Source organism: Balaenoptera borealis (assembly GCF_965194805.1).
Source record: "Balaenoptera borealis genome assembly, chromosome: 4".
NCBI classification, from domain to species: Eukaryota; Metazoa; Chordata; class Mammalia; order Artiodactyla; family Balaenopteridae; genus Balaenoptera; species Balaenoptera borealis.
Window position 1 is genome coordinate 114,301,256 of NC_138861.1, and position 24,885 is coordinate 114,326,140.

The window sequence follows — 24,885 nt, forward strand, 5'->3', positions numbered from 1 at the left end:
TGCCAACCTTTCACAATGGGAAGAGGGGGAGAAGAGAGCAAGAGCCATCCTCTCCCAGGATAGGAAGTCAGTAGATGATGCCTTCGGTTAATCCAACAAGAAGGGCAGCAAAGCCTTCTTTAGAATAATAGAAATAAACGACAGAGAGCGGTTCTTCAAGGGAGTGGACGGGTGGGGGGGGGGAGCTGCACACACGGGACTCCTGTTTTTCAGTGAAAGTTGATTTCATTATTAAAACCATGTATATATGTGGTAGACAGAATAATGTCCCCACATCCTAACCCCCAGAACCTGTGAATATGTTACCTAACAGGGCAAAGGGACCTTGCGTGCAATCAAATTAAGGATCTGGGGATGTGAAGATTATTCTGGATTATCTGAGTGGCCCAGTGTGATCACAAGGGTCCTTTTAAAAGGGAAGGAGGAGGGTCAGAGTCAGAGGAGATGTGATGACCTAAGCAGAGGCTAGAGTGATGCGTGCATCAGCCGAGGAATGCGAGCGGCCTCGAGAAGCTGCAAAAGGCACGGAGCCGACTCCCCCCAGAGTCTCCAGAAGGAACACAGCCCTGTTCCTTTCATTTCAGACTTCTGACCTCCAGAACTGTAAGATACTAAATTTGTGTCATGTGAAGCCACAGCGTTTGTGGCCATGTGTTACAATAGCTATGTAAACTAATATACCTCAATTTTATTTTTAAAGAATTAAGACCTGTCAAATTTCTAAATGAAAACGCCCACATTTCCTTTCTCTCTTGCTTTCCTGCATGCTAGAGGCTGTAAAACTAACATGCTCAATATCCCAGCATCTAGAAGCGGCCGCGTGATGCCGTTCTAGCCTATGAGAGAAGGTATGGTACCTGCACAAGGCTTCTGTTCCCTAATGCAAAGGCCAAGTGTTGCCAGGAGACATCCTCCTCTTCAGTGTTCCCTGTTCTTCCTGCCCAGAGCAGGTACAGGAGGACTGGAGGTATGCTGGCCTTCCTTTGACTTAGAGGCAGGATTCAGGAGGGTGGGACAGAAAGGCGGACTGTCCCAGCCCTGGACTGCCTACCCCAAGGTGCTTGTTATGAGAAACACCCTGTCTTTTTACATTGAGTGTTCAGTTAGTTACAAAAGAGCCCTCAGCTGATGCATCCAATAGAGGTTTTCTAAAGCAGCTAACGGGCGCTGTACAAAGTACCAATAAATAAAGGGAAGCATCATGCAAACATAGGGCCAATTCCAGCCTGGGACAAGCATAGGGCCTAGTTTCCTGCCTGTCCAACTTATTAGACCTCCTTCTAATTAATTGCAATCCGCCATCAGCTGCATTGTGTCATCTTGTCACTGGTGACTTGCAGTCTCCTTGATATGGCTGTAGGCTCCTGGAGGACAGCAGCTCTGCTTTTCATATTTCACTTCCTTAATCAAAGCCCAGTAGCTGGGATATAGCAAATGCTCAGGAAAACTTTGCTGCATTTCCAGCAACAATAATGCAGCTTTGGAAATTATCACAGGGTCACCAAGGGTAAATGAAGCTGAATTCCTCTGATTCATACCAATCCTGGGCCCCAGACCATATAATTTACCATCTCCGGGGAAGGAGGGGAGAAACCTGGGCCTCAGCGGTTTGGAAAGATCACCAGATAAGTCTGATGTGCCTCTGATCTCGGTTCCCAAATGGGAATCAGGCCTTTTAGAGACAGTTGTGGTTTGAAGACAGGCTTCTAATCTTGGAAGCTGAATGCCTGGGTTTGAACCAGGGCAACCCCGTGAATGGGCTGGGTGACTCTTGCCAGTCAGCTGATTTCCCACAACTCTGCTTTTGCACAGCTTGCTAAATTTCTCTGAGCCTCAGCTTTCATGTGAAAAATAGGGATCAAAATACCCAACAGGGTTGCTGCGAGATAATGCAGGTTAAGACCCTTCACGCAGTATCTGTTTAATTGCTTAATGACTGACATTGAAAAAATCTAGAACTTCATTTCTGATAAATTATTAGGCAAACAGCCATGATTCATCTAAAAACCTCTAGTTATGAGTCTTAAGTTACTTTAAGCAGATATCAGACAATGCATAGCTTCTGGTTTTTATTTTTTATTTATTTACTTTGTGAGCATATGCATGCGTGTGAGTATTCCTTTGCTTGTGCAGAAGTATTTCAAGAGGAGTTCTGCATGCAAGAAGCAAGCAGAAGTTAATGACCTCATCAACTGATTAAATAAGTATGACCCAAGTCTGTTTTCTCAAAGTTTGGATGTCAAAATTAATTTACTGATTGATTGTTTAATTGCCTTAAATTACCACAAGATATTTAGAGATCCATATTCTCTCCCACTTTCCATATTTCCTTGTTGATGATAAAAATGAGATGAACTTTCTGTGGTCAAGATGAATATTTAGTCATGAGAAGAAAAGGCCAACAAAACTATTCATGGAAAATCTAACACACACCCAGACTATGAAATGCATTTTCCACTTATTTTCTATCCAAAAGGCCTTGGTGATTTCATATCCTGTTACTCAGAGAAGTTGTTAAATATTGTGGAGTTTGTCAGTCACACAACTGGAACAGATTGTAGAATGGTGGTTCTCAAAATGTGATCTGTTCTAATGCAGGTTTGTGGGCTTCTCCCAGTCTGCTGAGAGCAAGCCCTCTGGTCTCCCTGAACCCACGGCCCCTTGTGGTCTATTCTCAACCCTCAGCCAGAGTGATACTTTCACTTAAAAATTTTTTTTCTCTTCCATTTTATTAAAAAAAATTTTTTTCTCTTCCATTTTTACCGAGATGTAATTGACATTACAGCACTGTATAAGTTTGAGGTATAAAGCATAATGATTGGACTTACATACATCATGAAATGTTGACCACAGTAGGTTTAGTGGACACCCATCATCTCATATAGATACAAATTCAAAGAAATAGAAAAGAATATTTTTTCCTTGTGATGATTTTCCTTGTGATGTGAGGATTTACTCTCTTAACAATTTTCATACAGAACATAGAGCAGTGTTCATTATACTTGCCATGTTGTACATTACATCCCTGGTACTTATTTATCTTACAAGTGGAAGTTTATACCTTTTGACTATTTTTATCCCATTCCTCCTCCTCCTCCTCCGGTAACCACAAATCTGATCTCTTTTTCTATGGGTTTGTTTGTTTTTTGTTTGTTTTTGAAGTATAAATGACCTACAACACTACGTTAGTTCCTGTTACACAACACAGTGATTCAATATGTCTGTACATTTCAAAATTATCACCATGATATGTCTAGATACGACACGTCACCATACAAAGATATCAAATAATTATTGACTGTATTACCCACATTTCATACCCCTGACTCATTTATTTTGTAACTGAAGTTTGTATCTCTTAACCTCCCTCACCTATTTCTCTCCTCCCCCCTACCCCCTCCCCTCTGGCAAGCACCTGTTTGTTCTCTGTGTCTGTGACTCTCTCTTTTGTTACGTTTGTTCATTTGTTTTGTTTTTAAAAATCCACATAGAAGTGAAATCATACAGTATTTGTGTTTCTCTGTCTGACTTACTTCACTTAGCATAATAGCCTCTAGGTCTGTCCATATTGTCGCAAATGGCAAGATTTCATTCTTTTTTATGGCTGGGTAGTATTCCATTGTATATACCACATCTTCTTTATCCATTCATCTATCAATGGGCACGAGTTTGCTCCCATATCTTGACTATTGTAAATAATGCTGCAATGAACATAGAGGTGTGGATATCTTTTCTAATTAGTATTTTAATTTTCTTCAAATAAACACCCAGGAGTGGGATTGCTGCCTTATATGGTAGTTCTGTTTTCAATATTTTGAGGAATTTCCATACTGTCTTCCATATTGGCTGCACCAATTTACATTCTCGCCAACAGTATATAAGGGTTCCCTTTTCTTCACATCCTCGTCAAAACTCATTTGTTGTCTTTTTGATAATAGCATTCTGACAGACATAAGATGATACGTTATTGTGGTTTTGATTTGCATTTCCCTGACGATTGGTGATGTTGAGCATCTTTTCATGTGCCTGTTGGCCATCTGTATGTCTTCTTTGGAAAAACGTCTATTCAGATCCTCTGGTCAATTTTTAAGTGGGTTGTTTGGTTTTTTGATGTTGAGTTGTATGAGTTCTTTGTATATTTTGGATATTAACCCCTTACAGGATATATCATTTGCAAATATCTTCTCCCATTCAATAGACAGCCTTTCCGTTTTGTTGATAGTTTCCTTCACTGTGCAAAATCTTTTTAGTTTGATTTAGTCCCGTTTGTTTATTTTTGCTTTTGTTTCCCTTGCCTGAGGAGACATATCCAAAAAAATATTACTAAGACCACTGGAAGGTAAGGCTGGTCTTGGGGCTAGTGCTGGCCCACTGGTGGGCAGAGCCAGGTCCTGGGGCCTCTGGCTGCAGGGCCCTGGGGGTTCTAGAGTTGGTGTTGGACCACTGGTGGGCACGGTAGGGTCCTGGGCCAGCTGGAGGCTCTCAGGGGTCCTAAGGCAGTTGGCCTACTGGTGGGTAGGGCTGTGTCCCTGCCTGGTTAGCTGCTTGGCTTGAGGTGTCCCAGTACGGGTGCCAACAGGCTGGTGGGTGGGCTGGATCCCTGCGCTAATGAACCAGAGGGAGGATTCCGAAAGGGCGCTTACCAGCACCAGTGTCCTTGTGGTAGAATGAGCTCCCCAAAATGGCTGCTGCCAGCATCTCTGCCCCCAGGGGGAGCACCAGTTGCCTCCTGCCTCTCTGGGAGGCTCTCCAAGATCAGCAGGTGGGTCTGACCCAGCCTTCTTTCAAATTACTACTTCTGCCCTGGGTCCTGGACCTTGTGAGATTTTGTGTGTACCCTTTAAGGATGGCTCTCTATTTCCCATGGTCCTTTGGCTCTCCCGAAAATATAAGCCCCACTGGCCTTCAAAGCCAAATGTTCTGGGGGTTCATCTTCCCAGTGCAGGACCCCTGGGCTTGGGAGCCTGATGGGCCTCAGACCCCTTACTCCTTGGGGAGAACCACTGCAGTTGGAATTATTCTCCTGTTTGTGGGTCACCCACCTGGAATTATGGGACTTGACTTAACCATGACTCTGCCCCTCCTACCCATCTCCTTGTGGTCCCTTCTTTATACCTCTAGTTGTAGATTTTTTTCTGCTAGTCTTCAGGTCTTTCTCATCGATAGTTGCTCTGTAAATAGTAATTTTGATGTGCCATGGGAGGAGGTGAGCTCAGGGTCTTCCTATTCTGCCATCTTGGCCAGTCACTGCTCCAGAGGGAGCATATCATATACCACTCATTTTTAAGATGCAGATTTTAATACCATTTTAACACCTCTGAAATTGAGATGCATCTTAATTTAATTATCAGTGATTTTTCTCTTTGTGTGGTACCCCAAATAACTGCATCTCATAATTACTGGCACATTAGATTTGATAAAAGACAGGGTGTCACATCGTGTCATTTCTCAGCTCAAAACCCCCTTCTCATTTCATGCAGCGGAAAAGCCAGAGTCCTCACCATGCCCTACACAGCCCCGCCTGTCAGGACCTGGTTACCCTCTGACCCCCTCCCTGTCTCCCCCTCTCACCCCACTCCAGCCTGCCCGGCATGTTTGTGTCCCTCCAGCTCCCTGGGCGCTCCTGCCTCACTCGTCCTGCTTCAGGTCTTTATCCCGAAGCCACCTTCACCTTGAGGCCTCCTCTGACCGTGCTTTTAAAACTGCAGTGCCTCCCTCCCCCCAGCACTCCAGTGTCTGCGTTAGGTGTTGACTTTTCCACCGGCCCTACCTCTAAACCCACCCCTTTTATAGGAGCATGTACCAGGCATGTACTGCCAGTTGGTTCCTTTTCCCCTTCTCTCCTTAGTAAATGAAAATTTGAAACAAAGAGTAAACATATGGGAAACCACAGAATAACCTGGTAGCAATGAACAGGGTCAGTGCTCTAGCCCACGGAAGCAGGTTTTTGCTTCGGAATTTAAACATTCATGAACCTGCATTTGATAACGTTGAAGAGGGTGGTGTGACCATTGCAGGCACCATCTGATCCTATGATCTCCGTCCTCTTGATCGGCTTTGGATCCCGTTGCTAGTTTTATCTGCCTTCTCAAAACGCACACCAAAGACCCCCATGTTCTTAGTGACAATGTTAATTTACCTTTTAGAGAATCTACACTGTGTAGAATTTTCTAGAATGTTCTGGTTTCCCAAGCACTTTGACAGGTTATTGTAGACCCCTCACAAGAGGCGTCAGGGACTGACTTAAAGGAAAAGTTCTGAGTCACACAGTGTGATTTTGTGAGATTAAGTATGTGCTACGAATCTCAGGGCCCAGAGAACTGAAGTCTAGGCTGCTTACTCACACCCAGACCTCTATGCTTTGTCCCTGTTCTGCATACAGCATGGCCATCTCCAGAAAAGAGCTACATATGTGGGAAAGTAAAAGAGTCTCACCTTAGTGATTGAGCCCTTGGTGTAACACAGTCCAGCTGCATGTTTCTAGGTGCATGTTTCTCCCTGTGATGCGAGATAGTCAGGGAGGAGCAGATGCAGCTAGAAAAGATTTGAGCTTTGGGGACAGACAGACTTAGATTTGAGCCTCTGCTCCACTAAAAAGCTGTGTGGCCTTGGACCTCACAGGATTTTCACAGATAAAGCCACACTGAAGATGAGCTAACATCCAAAATTACAAAACACACAAGCAACAATCCACCATAAGTGAGGGCCAGCATGTACAGTAAGCACCAAGTTTAGACCACAACAAGCACCGAGAAATTCAGGTGAAGGGACTATTAGAGAGCGCTTATAAAGGAAGTATGTTTAAAACAATAGCAGGAGGAATTACTAGCGTAAAAACAAGACATGATGTAAAAAGATGACAGATAAAAAACCACATAGTTTACGAATGAAAATTATAGTCATGAAAACAAATTTAATGGATGAGTTAAACAGCAGATCAAATTATGGTTGAAGACGCAGTGTGTAAACTAGGAGATAAAGGTGAGAAAGTGGTCCAGAATATGGCACAGAGAGCTAAAGAGATGGAAAATATGAGAGGTTAGGAGACATGGGAACAGAATGAGAAAGTCCTGGAGGGTCTTCCTTAGTCTTCTAAGAATTCTAGGAGAGAATGAAGGAGAGAGAAAATTCAAAGTGATAACAGATAAGAAATTTTCAGAAGTGCTGACTGTCATGAATTCTAAGGTAAAAGAAATGTTGATTAAACTTAAGATTTCTGGAGTCGGGAATGTAATTAAAAATTTAAAACCACTGAAGAAATAGAAACAGAATAGGTAACTTTCAAAGCAGTAGAGGAGAACAGTGATAACATAAAGATCCTCTTCAGAATAAAAGCTACAGGGAGCCTAAAAGATCCCCTTCAGTATCAAAGCTAAAAGCCTAAAAATAAATCTGACCAATGTTTATAAGAGCTTAATGGAGAAGTTTATAAAATGTTGTTGAAAGGATAAAGCAAGAATTGAGAGAAAGGCCTTGTTTTTGGATAGGACAACTCAATTTTGGAAAAACAGTGATTCTCTACAAATTAATCTGTAAATTCAATCCAATTACAAGAAAATCTAAAAAAAGCTGTTTTCCCAAACTTGATAAACTGATCCTAAAATTCGTATGTAAAGAAAAGCAACCAAGAATAGTTAAGACAGTTTTGTACAAAAGAATGTGGGAAGACTTACCCTAGCAGCTATGAAGTCTTCCTATAAACTATAGGAATTAAAGCAGTGAGGTATTTGTATAGAAATAAACAGACAGATCCACAGAATAAAAGGAGGAGCCTGGAATGAAATTCATATATATATGGAAACTATGTCAGACAAGGTGGCATGACAGGCCCATCATAAAAAGATAAATTATCTAATAAATGGTGCTAGGGCAATTAGTATCAGTTTATCCAGGGAAAATTAGATCCCTTCCTCATGCCACAGAAAATACGTATTAAATGGCTTAAGATGTACATGCAAATAGGAAACATTTTTAAACTTTAGCCGAAAATATAAGAGAAAAATTTAATTAAATCCAGGGAGAAAGGGATTTTAAAAAAATAAGAAACAAAAGACGTGATCCAACAAAGCAATGATGGATGAAATGAACTTGAGTTGACCCCTGTCCCTCTGTCCTGGGGTTTAGGTGTGGATAGAGGAGGGATTTTTTAAAAATCCCTTAAGAAAGGAATTAAAAAAAAAATAAAAAACAAAAGGTATGACCCAACAAAGCAATGATGGATGAAGTGAACCTGAGTCGACCCCTGTCCCTCTGTCCTGGGGTTTAGGTGTGGATGGAGGAGCACACACTGTCCACTGTGCTGCAGACACACCTGCGGGATGACCAGGAAAGCATCATCCACCGAGTCTTGGGCCAACTTGGCGGCCTCAGTGAAGAGTGAGTACAGCTTTCTGGAGGGTGGGGGCCTTGTGTCCTGTGTGATACTCCATGCTAACCTCAGTGTCCTCATCTGTAAGGTTACCCATTCCCCGGCCTCCCTTACAGTGTGATCTTGAGACCAAATTGTAAATATAAATGTGAAATAGAGTGATAGCAAAGTGCCATGGATGCAAGCTTGGAGTCAGAATTGATGTGGGCACATGACTTACTGGATATTTTACATCTCTATATATTTTCAACCCCATGAGATATTAGTTTTGGTTTATGCAGTCAGTATTCATTTAGATTTACCCTTTCCGTTGCTCTTGATTGTTTCCTGTATCTTTAAGTTTCCATCTAGGAGTATTTTCTTTTGCATGAAGGTTCTCATTATTTTAGATTTGCTAGTGACAAATTCTCTTAGGTTTTGTTTGTCTGAAAATGTCTATCTCATCTTCATTTTTGAGGAATGTTTTCGTAGGGTATAGAATCCTAGTTTGGTTGTTTTTTTAAAATACTTTTAAAGGTGATACTTTGTCTTCTGATTTCAATTGTTTCTGGTTGCTTTTAAGATTTTCTTTTGTTCTTTGGTTTTCATCAGTTTATTATAATATGCCTAAACATGGATGTGGTTTTTTGTGAATGTCTTGTTTGCTTGTTTTAAATAAATCTGTAGTGCTTCTTGAACCTGTGATTTGCTATATTTCATCAGTTTTTGAAAATTCTGAGCCTCTATCTCTTTAAATATTCCTTCTGCCTATTCTGTCCCTATTCTTCCTGGGGCTGCAGTTACACGTTTATTAGATTTTTTTCACCTTATGTCATTTGCTTCTTAGAAGCTATTCTATATTTTTGTTCCCTGTGGTTCAGTCTAGATACTTATTTTGAACTATCTTCCAGTTCATGCTCTCTTCAGCTGTGTCTTATCTGCTGTTAAACCCATCTACTGAATTCTTAATGTTGGTTACTATGTTTTCAGTTCTAAAATTTCCATTTTATTTTTGTCTTAGTTTCCAGTTATCTTCTAAAGTTCATCTTATCATTTAATTTCCTAAACATATTCATCATAGCTGATTATTCTAATGTCCAATATCTTGTGGGTATGTTTCTATTATCCATTTTTTCTCTTTATTTTTGGTCAATTCTTAATCTGTTTGCAAGTCTGGTTATTTTTATTGAATGCTGGACAGTGTTATTAAAAATTGTAGAGATAATTTGAGACTTTGAATGATGGGATCTTCCTCCAGAGAGGATTTATCTTACTTCTAGCAGGGATTTCAGAAAGTGGCAGATCAACCACTCCATTTGTGAATTTAGCTGATTCAGAGTTAGGTCTTTACAAGGGATGATTCCTTATTCTTAGGATGAGGGCCCCCAGCTGGAAGCCTGGAGTGTTTGCCAGGTCTCTTCTCCTTGGTAAACTGACTGACAGTGCTTTGTTCAACTTTTCAGGCTGTCAGAAAATACCTTAAGTTATAAAACCAAATGTCAAGCCTCCTGGGTAGACCGAGGTTTTCTACTTGACTCATTGGGATAGGAACTCAAAAATAGCTCATGATTTCAGTTTTGGATGTGTTAATTTTGAGAGCTATGTAAGAAATTTGAGTGGATATGTACTGAAGGAAGCTGCATATATGCACCTGAAACTTGGGGCAGAACGTGATAAAGTTTAAAAGATTAGTAAAAGAACAGATGGCTGAATATAACCCAGGTCAGCACCGCGTCTAAGAGGATGGGCAACAGGGGATGGGATAATTCCAACCTACTACCTCTGTAAAGGTTCCCTGTGGGGCATGACTATTTGGGGTATTTCTTGGTGGGTCAGTGTATTAGGATTCTCCAGAGAAACAGAACCTATAGATATAGATATAGATACAGAGAGAGAAGCTGAGATGTCCCAAGATCTGCAGCTGACAAGCTGGAGACTCAGGAGAACCAATGTGTAGTTTCAGTCCCAAGTCCAAAGGCCTGAGAACCAGGAGGGCTAATGGTGTAAGATCCAGTCTGAAGGCCAGCAGTCGCAAGACCCAGGAAAAGCCAGTGTTTCAGTTTGAGTCCAAAACGAGAAACCTATATCCCACTCAAGGCCGTCAGGGAGGAGTAGTTCCCTCTTACTCATGGGTAAGTCAGCTTTTTCCTCTCTTCACACCTTCAACTGACTGGATGAGGCCCACCCACATTAGGGAGGACAATCTGCTTTACACAGTCTACCCATTCAAATGTTAATCTCATACAGAAACACCCTCACAGAAGTTCTCAGAATGATGTTTGATCACATGTCCAGGCACCCCATGGCCCAGTCAAGCTGTCACATAACATAAGCCAATCACACTCAGTGAAGCCAAGAATATCGACCCCTCAGCCCGGCACCCCCTTTCTCCAAAGGTCCACGCAGTGCATCCTGCAGGGGCACGACCTGCTCTTACGCTCAGCTCTCCGGAGGCTGGCTCTCCGCGGCAGCGCCATCACCACCCTGACCCAGATGAGGCTGTCAGGGAAGAAGAGCCTTCTCCAGGAGTTGCGAGAACAGCACGTCCTGGAGCAGGACTCCTCCCAGTGTTTGGACGAGCATCAGTGGCAGCTGCTCAGAGCCTTGGTAAGACCGTGCGTCAGCCCCCTGCCCCGCAGACAGGAGTGCTGCTTCCTCAGCTTCCAGGCTCCAGCCCGGTTTAGCCAAAACCCCAAGCCTGCCCCAGCATCGTTGCGGGGTCAGGACAATGGCAGCCCGCCCCCCCCCCCCGTAGTGGGGCACCCAGTATGCCCAAAGCTTCTGGTGTACATTATAATGAGAATTATACTAAAAACGCACATGAAATCAGAGCACGGATAGGTACAGTCGTCATCGGGCGTTGGGAGAAAAGGGCTCTGTAGTCTGTTTTAAGGTTTTAACAGATCAAAAGAAAGTCTTTGTAAATTGTGGGACTGGGATTTAAACCCAAGCAAGCTGACTCCAGGTCTCCTGTAGCCACTGCGCTATAGGAGCAGCTGATGTTTTTTGACCCCTTCGTGAGGGACAAGCTCACAGTCTCTTTTGCTCGGCCCAGGAGGGCTCGGTGGGAAGCAGGCAGGATGTACTGCCCAACCTCTGATTCCCCCACCTCCTTCTCCAGCTCTTATTCCTTCAAGAAAAGGAATCCCCATAGGCCTTGTGTTGGCCTCCACGATGTCCCAGGCTACTCGCGGACTCAGATGTGACTTTAGAACCTGCTCTGCTGTGGGACTTAGAGAAAGTTACTCAGCCTCTCTGAGCCTCTGTGTCCTCATCACTGCTAGTGTCCAGGCCTCACGGTGTTTGGAATGAATGAGGAAGTGCTTCTGTATGTGAGAAGCCACGGATGGCACTGGGCACGTGGTTGGTGCTCAGTAAATGCCTTGGGGGATCTTCAAGATACCCAGGCTCATCAAGTGCGTTTAGAGGTCCCCACTTTCCCTTCTCCATCCCTTCTCCAGCTTTCCTGGAACCCCGGGCAGGGCCGACCCTACATCCTGGTCCTGGCCCTGACCGGAGCATCCGTGCAGGGCAGCAGTGGGGCTCCAACCTCTCCCCGCCCGTCCTTTTCAGGAGGCGCGCGTCCTGGAGGAGGCTGGCCGGCTGGAGGAGGAGACGCAGCAAACACGGCTGCAGCTTCGGCAGCAGCTCCTGGCCGAGGCCCAGGAAGTCGGGCAGCTCCTACAGCACCACACAGAGCGGGCCATCGGGCACACACTGCTGGGCCACGCGCGGAACGTGGCCTCCAAGAGCCGGGCCAAGGACAGGGATGATTTCAAGGTGCGAGGCCACCCCAGCCCCAGGGAGCCCGAGGCACAGGAGACTTTGGGCTGGGGTGGGGAGGAAGGGCGGGCAAGAGGCAGGGTTTGGGCAGAGCAGCAGCCGGGGCCTGCCCAGGAGCTTCTGGCCTCGCAGGGCTTACCTGGCTCCGCTGAGCCTCCTTTTCCTCCCCCGTAAGAGGGAAGGCCCCCCCCCCCCCCCGTGGAGCAGTGAGGACTTGCGCCTGCTGCCTGGCCCCATGTCGCATCTTTCTGAGCCCTGGCTCGGTCCTTGCAGCAGCTCCGGGAGGGCCGTGGTTTCAACCAGAGCCGCCCAGCCGGTCAGTGGCTGACGCAGGATTCGAACCGAAGCCCCTCTCCCAGTGAGAGACATGGACACTCCCTGCCTCTGGCCGCCTCTGTGGAGACCTAAGGGTTGGTGGCGTTGGCCCTGACAGCTGAGCAGTGCAGCTAAAATCAGTCTGACTTGAGTAAGCAGTGGTTTCCTCCTTGTACTGACGGTGATGACAAACCGCAGGCGTGCAAATAGCCATAGTAAGAAGTGACGTGAGCGTTGCCTTTCTACGTCTGCAGGAGGGCTTTGTCTGCCTCGTCTCACTGGGCTCTCACCACAACCCTTGCACAGAAAGGATGATTTTTCTTTCCATCATTCGGGTGGGAAGACTGAGGCTTATCATTGGGCAAAAGACATGCTTAAAGCCTCCCATCCTTAGTGAGTGGCCGGGACCGGAGGCTGGCCTTGCCCTGCATGACCGGTGCATATGCTCGGCTTCTCCTTGGCTGCCTCCTCACCCAAGCCAAAAGAAAAGGCAAGACACCCCGTGTATTGCAGACCACGGCAGAGAGAGTCCATGGCCGGCACCCACGGGAGGTGTCGCAGATCTGCGGCTGGCAGCAGACCCACATCAGGATATGCCAGGACGCTTGCGGGCACCTTCCATGTGTCCTTTCATTTACGTAAAGTCACTCATCTGCACAGGAAAGAGGTTGGACCCACGTTTCTGAGACACCCCTTGTCGTTCTAAATCTCTCACGTCTGCCCACATCATCCAGACATCAGGGCTAGCGATGCTGGATGGGTCTCTTCCTTCCCCTAAAATTCTACAACTCTGACCTAATCAACGGTCGTTACAGGAAAACAGAATGAAATATGAGTTTGGCATATTTTGTCCTCACCTTCCCCAAGGGACTCTGATTCAGAATTAGATAATGATGAACACCCCTCCCCGCTCCCAGTACACACACACACACCAGAAAGAACATGGGTTCAGTATCTGGAAGGATGTTCATTTCACAGGGCTCCTTGGCCCCAGGCCCTGCGGCAGGTGCTGGGATAGAGAGTAGCCAGGTGGCAGCATTCCTGCCTTCAAGGAGCTTATGATCTAATGGGAGAGGACACGCTAGCCCTTGAGAAGTTTTGCAGAAACTGAGACACAGGCAGTGCCTGAGGGGGATCGAGAGAGGGCTGAAAAGTTGGAGCTACTCAAGCAAATGTGTTTGCTGATTCGAATGGTATACGAGCTGGAAAAACTGATGAGGAGGGGAGAATGGTGGAGGCCCTGGAGAGGGGTGGAGGGGTGGGATGCAGAGGGGGTAGACACCACTTGCCTGTGGCAGGAAGACAGATGGACAGAAAGCGTGATGTGCAGGTGGGTTTGCTGACTTGAGAGGGGAGAAGAGGGACTTCCTGTCTCCTGCCTTCCATGTGCTAAATGAAATTCAAGGAAGGCCACTGGCCATCGGTGGGAGCTCCTGACTGGAAGTGCAAGGCCAGAGCCCAGAGTCCTCGTGGGAGGTGGAATCAGATGTAGATGTCCGACAGAGGGGGAGAGAGAACCGGCCACAGTAAGGGAGGAGCAGGGCCCGGGAGTGAGAAGGTGGGCTCTCACCTGCTCTGCACCCTGAGCTGCAACCCTCCTCACCTCCACAGCTTCCGTCCACACCTGCAAATCAAGGAACATTTCTTAGGCCTTGGAACATAACCAATCACTCAACAATAATAAATGGGTATTTTTTCCTTGCCCAAAGCTTGGAACCATTCAATAAATGCTGAAATGGGGGCTCTGGAACCTGACTTTTGCCCATCATCTTATGAAGTAAAAGATGGTGATTTTGCCAGTGCACAACCAACATGTCCCTGGTGATGGGACATCTCAGCATTTCCTTTCTGTTCTGTTTTGGGTCTGAAGGTATATCATTGAGGAATGCATGTAACTGCAAGTGACAAAAATAAATAGAAGTTACTGATCTCACATAACAAGAAATGTGGAAGTAGGTGGTTCCAGGCTGGCACAGAGGCTCTGTGATATGACCAAGGACCAGACTCTCTGATCCATCACTCTTGGTGTTGGTTGGTTGCCTCATAGTCTCAAAATGGCCACTGCCACTCCAGACATCAAGTTTGCATTCTAGGCAGGAAGAGGGAAACAGCAAAGTCTTTCATCCCCACCAAGGCTTTGCCTTAATGTTCGGAAAGGGTAGGCCCTCAGCAGACTTTCCCTAATATTTCATCTCATTGGCCAGAATTGGGTCATACAGTCAGCCTCAGACCATCCCTGACAAAGGAAAATAAGATTATCGAAACTGGTTTAAACCAGCCACGCACTCTCCGCCTGCTCCTGACCAGCCAATGTTGAGAGTGGGTGGAATATGGGAGCCAGGACCATGCCGGCCATGGCTGGCTCCACGTGTGCCCTCTGCTGAGACGTGCCCCTCCTGCCCACAGAGAACACTGATGGAGGCGGCTGTGGAGAGCGTCTACGTGACCAGCGCTGGTGTCGGCCGGCTCGTGCACGCGTATTACCAGCAGATCAGGAGGGCCATGCAGGACCACGAGGAGAGAAAGCTGCACCATCTGAAGACCCTGCAGGGTATAGCACCCTTCCACTGGGAAGCCCTGCCAACAACGAGCCAAACATGCTCTTAGTTGGGGACAGGGCAAGATGTCAGGTTTTTCAAATTTTATTTTGGGAGATTTAATTTTTTTAATGTTTTATGTATTTAATTATCTCCTGCTTTGTCCCCAAAAGGCTTTTGAAAAAGCACTTAAAGAAACATATCCATACGGTACAATAGGATTTTTTTTTTAAAGTAGGTTAATCAGGACAAGGACGTTAGGGTTAGGGTTAGGCCATTGTCTGGGACATATGCCATCAGATCCCTACTTAGAGGTGCCATGGGTTTGGCTCTGGACGTCCTGGTGGCCAAAGAGATAGAAATTTCCTCAATTAAAGCTGTCACAGTGTCCATAAGAAAAGGCTAGTGGCTCATAAATGTGCCTGAGACCCAGACAGTTTTCCCCTGTGGGCTCCTGTAAGAGGCCACCCAGGGGATGGAATGGACAAGATCCCCAAGGCCAGCAAGAACATGGTGTAGTAATAGACAAAACCCAGTTCCTTAGAGCCTGTTCTTGTAACATCCCTCCCTGCGTCCAGGGCTTCAGAACAAAGTAGAATCCCGTGTTCTCTGACGGATGCTTCCTGGACGGTCCAAGATCCCTAGACGAAGGACCGGCAGCGGGTCCTGGGGGCAGGTCTCCTGTGAATATTATGTTTCTCAATAAGCTCAGCTGCCACTTTTCTCTTCCCCTTGCCCTGGGGAATTTGAGCCCTACATTCAGATAAAATCTGGGACACGCCCAGAAATCTGCCAGCTGGCTACAGATCCTTCCTGATGTTTTTCCGAAGTAAGGGTTGGTCTCCTTCAGCAGGAGACAGATGAGATTGATCGCCTCTGCAGAACGTTCAGGAACCAGGGTGTTCACATCCCCTCTCTAGGCCTCGGTTTCTGCATCTGCAGGGCTAGGGTTGGGCTCCCCCTTCATACATCCTCTCATTATAACTAGGGTCCAATAAATAGGCAGTTAATTCAGGTGGTAGTAAGAATCCAGGAGAAAATAATTTTAGTCTTCATCATCTGTTTCAAAATATACCATTGTTTTAAATTAAAAAAAAAAAAAAGAAGAAGCAGGTTCTGATATGCAGACCAGTGCACCTCGGACTCAGAGGCTAAACCTCCCCGCTCCTTGGAAAGCACCCAGTTCAGCACCCATGTCTGTAAGGCTAACTGCACCCCTACAGCTCTGCTTGTTGAATGGTTTTTCCTTCCTGGTGTGGATTTTTATCCATTTGTGGTGGCCCTTTAGTGTTAACTCTTTCTTATTCGGCTTCCCTTTCTCCTGATACTTACAAGAAAGCCGGGCCTGAGCAGTTGCAGGGAGAGCCGGGGTACTGCCCTCCCGGGTTCGCGGGGTGTGATGGAAGCTGCAGCATCCTCACGCACACGGAGTCCTTCCCAGGGTGAACTGTGGCGCTGGCAGAGGCACACCTGAGAGCACATGTGTCCTGATCCCTGCACCTCAGCGCCCGGGCCAGACCTGGCAGTGTCAGCCCTTCAAACATGGACCTTGACCGTTGTGTGTATGTTAAATGCTCTAGGTGAGAGAATGGAAAATTTCAAGCTGCGGAAAAAGCAGGAACTCGGTGATCCTTCATCAGGGGCCGAGGTAGCAGGTGGAGCTCAGGAAGCCTCCGGAGCTGTGCACCAGAGGTGAGGCCTCACTGCTGTCTGCGGGTCCCCACAAGGGTCGTCCCGGCCCCTGTGCATCGCACGTGTCTCTCGGCACTGACCTTACACTCAGTGCAAGTGACACTGACACTCCCGGCAGCTGACCTCCCGCACATTCGCCTGCGGACCCGGGTCTCCTCTGCCTCCCCCGCTGCGTGGAAGCCTATGAGCCCCCGCCTGGCTCTCCCTTCTACCCACGGCCCCCTGCAAGGGACCTGGCGCAAGGGCACAGGTCAAGGTGTGGTGGGAGCTTCCCTTCCAGGTCTGAGTGGTCTTCACAGCCCTGCACTGGCACCTCCTCTCTGGTCCGTGCTGAGGGTTCCCCCAGAAGCAGACCCTGAGCCAAGGACCTGGGGGGCAGGCGAGCCCGGGAAGCACAGGGAGGGAGCAGGGGAATGAGGACGAAGGCTGTTTGCCGTAACAAGGACCCATCGCGAATCACACGCTGTGTTATCTCAGGGATCCAGAGGTCAGAAGTCGGGTGGGCGCCGCTGGTTTCTCTAGGCCTCACAGGCCAAAATCAAGGTGTTGCTGGCCAGGCTCTCATCGGAGGCTCTGGAAGCTTCCACGCTTCTTCCGGTGTCGGCAGAATCCAGTTCCTTGTAGAACGGAGGTCCTGTTTCCTTGTGGCTATCGGCTGGCCCCCCCACCCTGACCTCCCCTCGGCCACTCTCTGGTCTTTGCACGTGGCCCCTGCATCTCGACCATTAGGTCCTGCCTACACTTGGAATCTCTTCTGCTGCATCTCTCTGACCCCAGCTGGAGAAACTTCTCTGCTTTTATGGGCTCTGGTGATTGAGACTCACCAAGATAATCAAGGATAATCTCCAAATTTAAATCAGTAACCTTAATCACGCCTACAAAGTCCCGATTGCTGTGTAACATAACATCTTCACACATTCCAGGGATTAGGGCGTGGACACCTTTGGGGGCCGCTGAGCAGCCTACCACATGGGAGAAAAGCCAGTAAGGCCTGTGATGATGAGGGGTTTCCATGGCAACTGAGGCCCAACCCCGGTCTGGACCTCCTGAGAGATTGTGCAGAACTCAACTTCCAATTACGCCGGCAAGGGGCAAGGAAAATAGGGGATTTGTCTACCAACCCCCTTCCACATTGGTTGAGGGTCTGTCCTGGAGGTGTTAACTCTCCATCCTTCCCAGGCATCCCTGAGCTGGCCAAGCCCCCCACCCGCTTCATGGCAGGAGGAAGCCCTGGTACCTGGTCACAGGTGCTTGTAAGATGCCGTTGGTGCATGTGGGAACTGTCCACTGAAGGGCAGCCGGCCACCAGGTGGGCTGAGGAGATGTGGGCTCAGCACCGACAAGTCCCTGTAAGTGCATACTTAGGTCCTGAGCTAGGCGCGGGGGACAGCACCTCCCACCCGGGTGCTCACAGCCTGCAGGGAGAGACGGACAAGTAAAGAGATGGCAGTAAGTTGGTGCAGGCACTATGATGAGGGGAGGGGGCACTGCAGATCCGCAGCAGGGGCAGGGGTCCCTTGTCTAAGGAGAGGCATCCCGCCGGCTGGAAGCAGCAGCAGGACCACCGCTCTGCAGGGTAAAGGAGAGCAGGTCCATGCCACCGCTCTGCAGGGTAAAGGAGAGCAGGTCCATGCCATGCCATGCGTAAATCCCAGCCCTCATCTGATGCTCTTTTAGGAAACAGGAACCACAGCGTCCCCTGGGTCAGAGTGAGTCCAGCATCCCCTCCGTAAATCCTCCGGCCATTAACAGCGGTCAGTAAATACCCTGCCATGGGGTTGAGGCTGGGGCTTGCTCTGACTGTCGCATATCCATCAAACTACAGCGGTTCTCAGATCTGCGGGACATCCGTCTCACCTGGCTTTCTGCTGAACATGCGGGGCCGCCCCACACCTGGAGCCCCAGACTCAGGGACTTTGAGGGAGGCCCAGGCATCTAATTGCACACGCTCCCTCCCTCCAGGGATTCTGATGGATGTGGTCCAAGGGCTCCACTTTGACCCCAGTGACCCAAGAGGAGGGGCCTCGGCCACCACCTGGTCCAACCCTGCCGGGTTTATGGAAAATAAAAGCAAAGCCCAGTGCGGGTGTGGGTGCATGACCCAGTCTCACTGATTTAGAGGCTCATACATGGCCGTTGATGCCCTTCCCTCCATGCCCATCTCCTTGAGTTCATAAGTGCAGTTTCTAGTGAAAGTCAGCCAGAGCTCCTAGGGACAGAGCAGTGTGGTGATGACAAGTATTGACTTTAAAAAACGATATGACAATAAGCACAATTCTCAGTCAGATGGTAAATTTCAAACTGCATCTCTGGCAAGGGGTGGGATTGTGAGTGAGCTTGCCTAGGGCTACCAGGTGATGCAGTGGCGACCCCTCCCATCAGCCACATAGTGGCTGGGTCCCTTCACGCCCCGAGCCCCAGGTTCCCCATCTGTAAAATGGGGTCGCAGTAACACCTACGTCATGGATGTATAACTGTGCAGATGAGCCACGCAAAGCCTGCAAAATGCTCACACAGAGGCCAGCACGTGGCCAGGGCGCTGATGTCCGTCATTGCCGTCAGCACTGTCACTGCCGAGCCCTCAGCACTGCACAGTGCAATGTGAACTTCAAATAGTTCTGGAATCAGAACGCTTTCAGAATGGATTTTTTTAAAAATTTTCATTTCCATAGTCAAATCTGAGTCCAAACACAAGAGGTCTATGAACTTACGCATCTGACTCGGTGACTCAGATCCCACAGCCAGGCCTACAATCAGGCCGTTTCCTCCCTCCAGGACGTGCCAGGGGTCAGCAGTCCCGAAGGGGCTCCTGCCCCCGAGCTCGGGCACCACCTGGCTGTCCCAGCACAGCCTTTGTCCTCTGCAGGCTCTCTTGTCCGGGGCCCTCGTTACTCCCCTCCTGGCTTAGAGCTGCAGCCTCTGACCAGACTCCTGCTCGCCCTCCCTGCTTCCTGTGCTGCAACCAGGGCATCGCGAAAAAAAAAGGGGCAGCCTGTGTCTCAGATTCTCCTGGGCCCTCGCATGGCTCCCCAGGCCTCGGGGGTGAAGCCTTGCCCCTAACCCGGGCACACAGGCCCTTCCCGGGCAGGCCTGTCACTTCCCTGCCTTCCCAAGGGCCAGGTCCACGGGGGAGCAGACAAGCCAGCAGGACGACAGTCGAGAGTGACCAGGACTGGTGACAGGGCGGGTCTGGGGAGGAAGCTGCTCACGGAAAGGAGCCACCCAGCTTCTGCAGCGAGCTGAACAGGGGCCCGCAAGAGATATGTCCACGTCCTAATCCCTGAACCTATACGTGCGACCTTATTTAGAAAAAGGTCTTTGCAGATGTCATTTATGTTAAGGATCTTGAGAGGAGGACATCACCCTGGGTTATCCCAGTGGGTCCTAAATCCAATGGCAAGGGAAGCAGAGGGACATTTGGCCACACACAGAGAAGATGATGTGACGACAGAGGCAGAGATTGGAGTGACACAGCCACAAGCCAAGGGGTGTCAGCGGCCACCAGAAGAGGCAAGGAACGTGTTCACCTCTAGAACCTCCAGAGGAAGCACGGCCCTGTCAACTCCTTGACTGAAGATTTCTGGGATCTTCTGTGAGAGGACAGATTTCTGTTTTTCTAAGCCCCCTAGTTTATGGTCATTTGTTAGAGCAGCCCCAGGAAAGTAATGCATCCTCCTTGAGGGTGTGAGAGAGAACCACACTGCAGAGCACTGACCTCAGCCCTATCACAGTTATTTGTTCGATGTCTATCCCCCTCCCCAGCTCAAAGTGGGGCCCCATGAGGGCAAAGACTATGAGTCTCTTATTCACAACTGTGTCTTTAAAACCCAGCATAGCACCTGGAAGTCCAGAAATACTTTTAAGAATAAAGGAATGAGTGAATAGATGGATGGATGACGGATGATGGGGTCTTGTAGGATGAATAGGAGTTTGCCAGACAAAGAACAACGAAGAGGGGAAAGGCATTACTGGTAGAAGGAAGAGCAAAAGCAAAAGCAGGTGGAATTTTGTGCCTTCAGATATACTCCAGGGACAGCTGCCTATTGATGCTAAAAGTGACTTCTGCCTTCAGGTCTAGAAATTCAGCCCCTTTCAGAAAATCAACCACAAGATTGAAAGGAAGAAGGCAGAGAACGATTACAGAAACAGGGTGGGTGGTATTGAATGCTCCTGTTTGCTGAGGACTAGAGGAAGGTCAGCCAAGGGAGAGAGGGTATTCAAAGCAGGAGGGGAGGGGTCTCTGCTCCTGAAAGGGAGGTGGGGCCTCTCTCCAGGTCAGGGACCCTGCTTCAGCCCCAGCTCTGTCCTCTGCCACTAGCAGTAATGAGGCTGCTGTATTCAGGGTTTCTCAGACTCTGTATGCTAGGAAACGAGCCTTCTGTTTTACAAGGGAGGAGCTAGGGCAATTCTGAAATTTTAAATAAAGATGGGTCCTATCAGGGGACTATCTCCCTGCTCCCTGCCACACCCTGGGGTTAAAATGATTTTCTCATATGAAGATGCCACTTGCAGCCCAGCCGCTTTGCAGCTGTGGGACCTCAGGGTTGCCCCCAGCCCTCTGAGCTGCTCCCGAGCTTTTCTCCTCTCTGTCCTGCTGATGTCACCAAGCCACCCTGAAGATCAAGTGAAAAATGTGTGTGTGAGACTCTGTAAATTCTCAAGTGTTAATCAGATGGCATCTGCTTTTCTGATGAGTCAGCCACTGGTAGAGGGACTCGAGCTGTGTCCACGGGGCATGTGGCCGCAGTAAATCGTGCCCGCGATGACCATTCTTCTGGCTCCAAGGGCTCAAGGATGGCTATCGGTCACTAGTTACCACGACTCAGCAGGCCCTGGGGAAAGGTTCGTGCTGGGTCTGACGAACCTGCTGGAAGGGCAGCGCTGACGGCCTTCGTTCCTTTCCCCAGGATGTTGGCGCAGCAGAAAAAGTTCCTGGCCCAGTTCACGGCACACCAGCGGACCCGCCGGGACGCGTGGAAGCAGAGCGTGAGGGTCATGGACCATCTGGAAGCCCAGCTTGAGACCCAGCTACAGGTACAACTTCTGAAAACGGGCCTTTGCAAAGTGGGCAGTGGTTTACAGGGGACTGGAAATAGTAAAAGGCTAAGCTCATGATCACAGGTCAGCACTGGAGCCTTTGTGAGGACCACACGCCCTGCTCGGGACCCCCTCAGCCCCCGCTAGTCTCACAGGCTGATGACACATCAGCCTCGCTGCTCAGCTGTGAACTTTGATTTCCCCCGGGTCTGCAGCACCAGCTCCGGGCCAGGCCCTGACCACTCATCAGTTTTGTCTGTTGAGCTGAAAGGAATGAGCGTCTCCCTGTGTGTGAATCGCCACCATGGGGGCCTCTTGGTGTCACGGCAAACATCAGTATCATTCAGGCAGTGCTGCTGTGACTAAGGTTTGCGCTTTACCTAGAACGTACAGGACGCTCAGCTTTCGTGATATTTCTCATCCCAGAAAACTCTCATCAGCGTGAGATTTTAAGGTGTGGCTTTAAAGCAAAGTGGCCGCCTGTAAAAAAAATCAGATATTCCCGAATGGAAGTGCTGAGTGGACTGCTGGCCCCATCTGAGTGCTCGCCACCGGTGTGGCAGTGACATCCGAGACAGTGATGAGAGAGATGTTAATGGCGGTTAACATCTATTCCCTGAGGGTCTCTTGTAGACAGTCCCTGAGCAGAGAGCTTTACATCCACCACCTAAAGTCCTACTCCGACAGCCAAGGAGCGGGTTACACCCAGTATCCCATTTACAGATGAGGAAACTGAGGCCCCGAGAGGTAAGTCACCTCCCAGTGCCCCACAGTGAATAAGCCACGGAATCCGGGTCTGGCTGTTAATCAAATGGTGTTGGCAGTTAAGGACTCCGACTCGAGTCAGGCAGGGGTGGGCTTGATTCTGGTTCTGCTGCCCTCGCCGAGCCCCTCACACCTCAGTGTTCTCATCTGTAAAGTGGGATCCGTGGCTGGCGTGAGCGAGGATGGATGCTTAGCTGCCCCCGCATCACACGTGCCTCTGCCTGCTCCTGGCGTTTCTGGATGCCTCTTGGAGAGTCCTCCTCCACTTGGGGACGCGGTCCTGTCCCCACTCTCAGAGCGCCCCCTCGTGCTGATGGAAGGCGATGTAGAGGCGGAGCAGGGCAGAGGGAGGCCCAGCTGACCCTCTCTCTCTGCATCCAGGAAGCTGAGCAGAGCTTCATCTCAGAGCTGGCGGCGTTGGCCCGGGTGCCCCTTGCCGAAAGCAAGCCGTTTTCCAATAAGCATGGGCTGTCAGGTGAGTCATAGAAGGCGATGCCCTGCAGGCTCTCTGGGCTGGGAGTACAGGTTCTAGCACCGGGTCTACCACTAACTGGCGTGTGGCCCCAGGCACCGCACTTACGCTCTCGGGCTGGGCTTGTGTGTCCTGTCTGTAGATGAGCAGGCTAGGCTAGGATGCCCTGTGTCCCGGGCCCTTCAAAATGCAATAATTCCGATTCCTGGGTCTGCCGCTCAGTAGCTGACTCTCATCTCTGACTCTGTTTCCCCATCTGTAAAATGGGGATAATTAGCCCTCCTCCCTTGACCAGCGGAACTTCAGGGACATCTTAGAGTGCTGTAGCCTCTAACGGGATAGCAAGGGGAAGGTGTGTAAAGTCACGGAGGGCTATTAAAATAAAAGCTATGGTACTGGAGCTGTGTTCTAGGTTCTTACTGCTTCGGAAGGCTGCCAGTCTGCTGGGTGTGGTAGAAACACAGCAGGAGCCTGGCCGACTGAGTTTGCATTCCAGCTCTGCCACCTTTCAGCCTTGTGGGCTTGGGATAGCTCTCACCCCCTGCGAGGTCTCAGTTTCCTCACATGTTAAATGGGTCTAAGAGCAGTAGGTACTGAGTGCATACTTGGCCCCCAGAGGTACTCAAACAATGCTGGGGTGGCGTGAGGTCAAGAGATGCTGTCACCTACCCAGAGTCACAGAGCCAGTTTCTGGGTTCACGTGTCTCCTGCAGAGAAACCCCTAAGGACCAAAAGGAAGAAGCCGGCACCCCGGGACAGAGGGGACTTTGGGGGGCCCAAGGACGACGACCCTGCCTCAGGGGGCCTCCCCTCAGGATCGCTCAGGTACACCGGGGCCCTTGTTGATCACCTAAATCTGGGCAGGAAGTCCAGCGCCTCTCAGAGGTGTTGACTCGGGTCCGAGAAATGATGGGTGATGACGGGAAGTGTTGGTGTTACTGTTGCTGCTATTGTTGGTGTCCAGTTGGGCCCAGTCAGCCACGACCCACCTCCCCAGCCCGTCAGCATCCAGCCTGAATAGCTGGCAATCCCAGGCCTCACCAGGGCGCTGCCAGCTACAGATGCTTCCGGATTTGTGGTAGCGTGGATCCATCCTGGGGTGCGTCCGTCGTCTGCGCATGGGTTGGACCTCCCACCAAAGAGAGGGAAACTGGGAGTTTCTTTTGTTTCTTAGCAGCCCATGTCAAAATGCAGATTGTTTTGATGGCCTGTCACCACCTTTTCATGTGATCAGATTGGATGCATTGTTATTGCATCTAGACAGACCTGGAATCAAAGTTCTGACCAACTGCATTTCTTCCATATTTTAAGCAGCAAAAGGCTGAGCCAGCAAGAAAGTGAGGTTGGTGACGGTGAGAATTCCAAGAAGATGCTAAAGAGAAGAAGCAATCTGTAGCTTAAGGCTGGTCGGGGAGACGGAACCTGAAGACCCCGTCTGAATGCCACCTGCCCCTCCCCCAGGCAGTGAGGAGGGACTGGCCACCCCGGGGTGGGGGACAGTGGGGTCTCCCCTCTGCCCACAGCCTTGCTGTGCAGGGATGGAGAATGGGTATCAAAGTCCCAGAAAAAGGCCAAAAAGAGCAGGGCGGACCCTACCGCCTGTGAAGATGATACCCACCCCCACCCCTGTGTTGGAAACATGTCTGCTCCAGTTTTTCAGTGTCTCCTTGGCTTCGAGATGCGGCTCCGTTCCTTGGGAAGCCCCTCCTTCCTGGCTGCCTGTGCTTCCCACCCCCCGTGTCCCGATGTCAACCCGAACCTGCGTTCCGCGAGCACTAAGTGGTCTCATTCCCGCCCTGGGGGCCCTCTGCTCGCCAGCCTCCCCTCCCGGTGGAGTTCCGCCTATAACAAAGGGATCACCAGGTGTTGCTGGTGTTTTCTGGGTCCGAGGCCTTTTCTCCTCCGTTCCCATCGCCCCCGCTCTCTCTGTCCCCTGC

General features: G+C 49.2%; 1 protein-coding gene and 1 long non-coding RNA gene across 6 annotated transcripts in view; both read left to right on the top strand.

The window, feature by feature from the left end:
- Positions 1-24,837, top strand: part of EVC (EvC ciliary complex subunit 1) — an 81,743-nt gene extending 56,906 nt beyond the window's left edge. Inside the window, exons 13-21 of one of the 5 annotated variants that reach the window (XM_082389990.1) lie at positions 8,267-8,376; positions 10,744-10,954; positions 11,921-12,127; positions 14,852-14,996; positions 16,563-16,674; positions 21,582-21,708; positions 22,858-22,951; positions 23,622-23,773; positions 24,126-24,230. In XM_082389990.1, the coding sequence (XP_082246116.1) occupies positions 8,267-8,376; positions 10,744-10,954; positions 11,921-12,127; positions 14,852-14,996; positions 16,563-16,674; positions 21,582-21,708; positions 22,858-22,951; positions 23,622-23,773; positions 24,126-24,152 (1,185 nt within the window). In that variant the 3' untranslated portion in view covers positions 24,153-24,230. Of the gene's footprint in view, positions 1-8,266; positions 8,377-10,743; positions 10,955-11,920; positions 12,128-14,851; positions 14,997-16,562; positions 16,675-21,581; positions 21,709-22,857; positions 22,952-23,621; positions 23,774-24,125; positions 24,231-24,259 lie in introns of those variants that run through there. The other 4 variants (XM_082389988.1, XM_082389989.1, XM_082389986.1 and 1 more) reach the window with 4 other exon arrangements.
- On the top strand, positions 16,683-18,774 carry LOC309627803. The gene is made up of 2 exons (XR_014243964.1): positions 16,683-18,264; positions 18,301-18,774. It is a non-coding gene; the product is annotated as an uncharacterized lncRNA (long non-coding RNA).
- Positions 24,838-24,885: the final 48 nt, after the last annotated feature.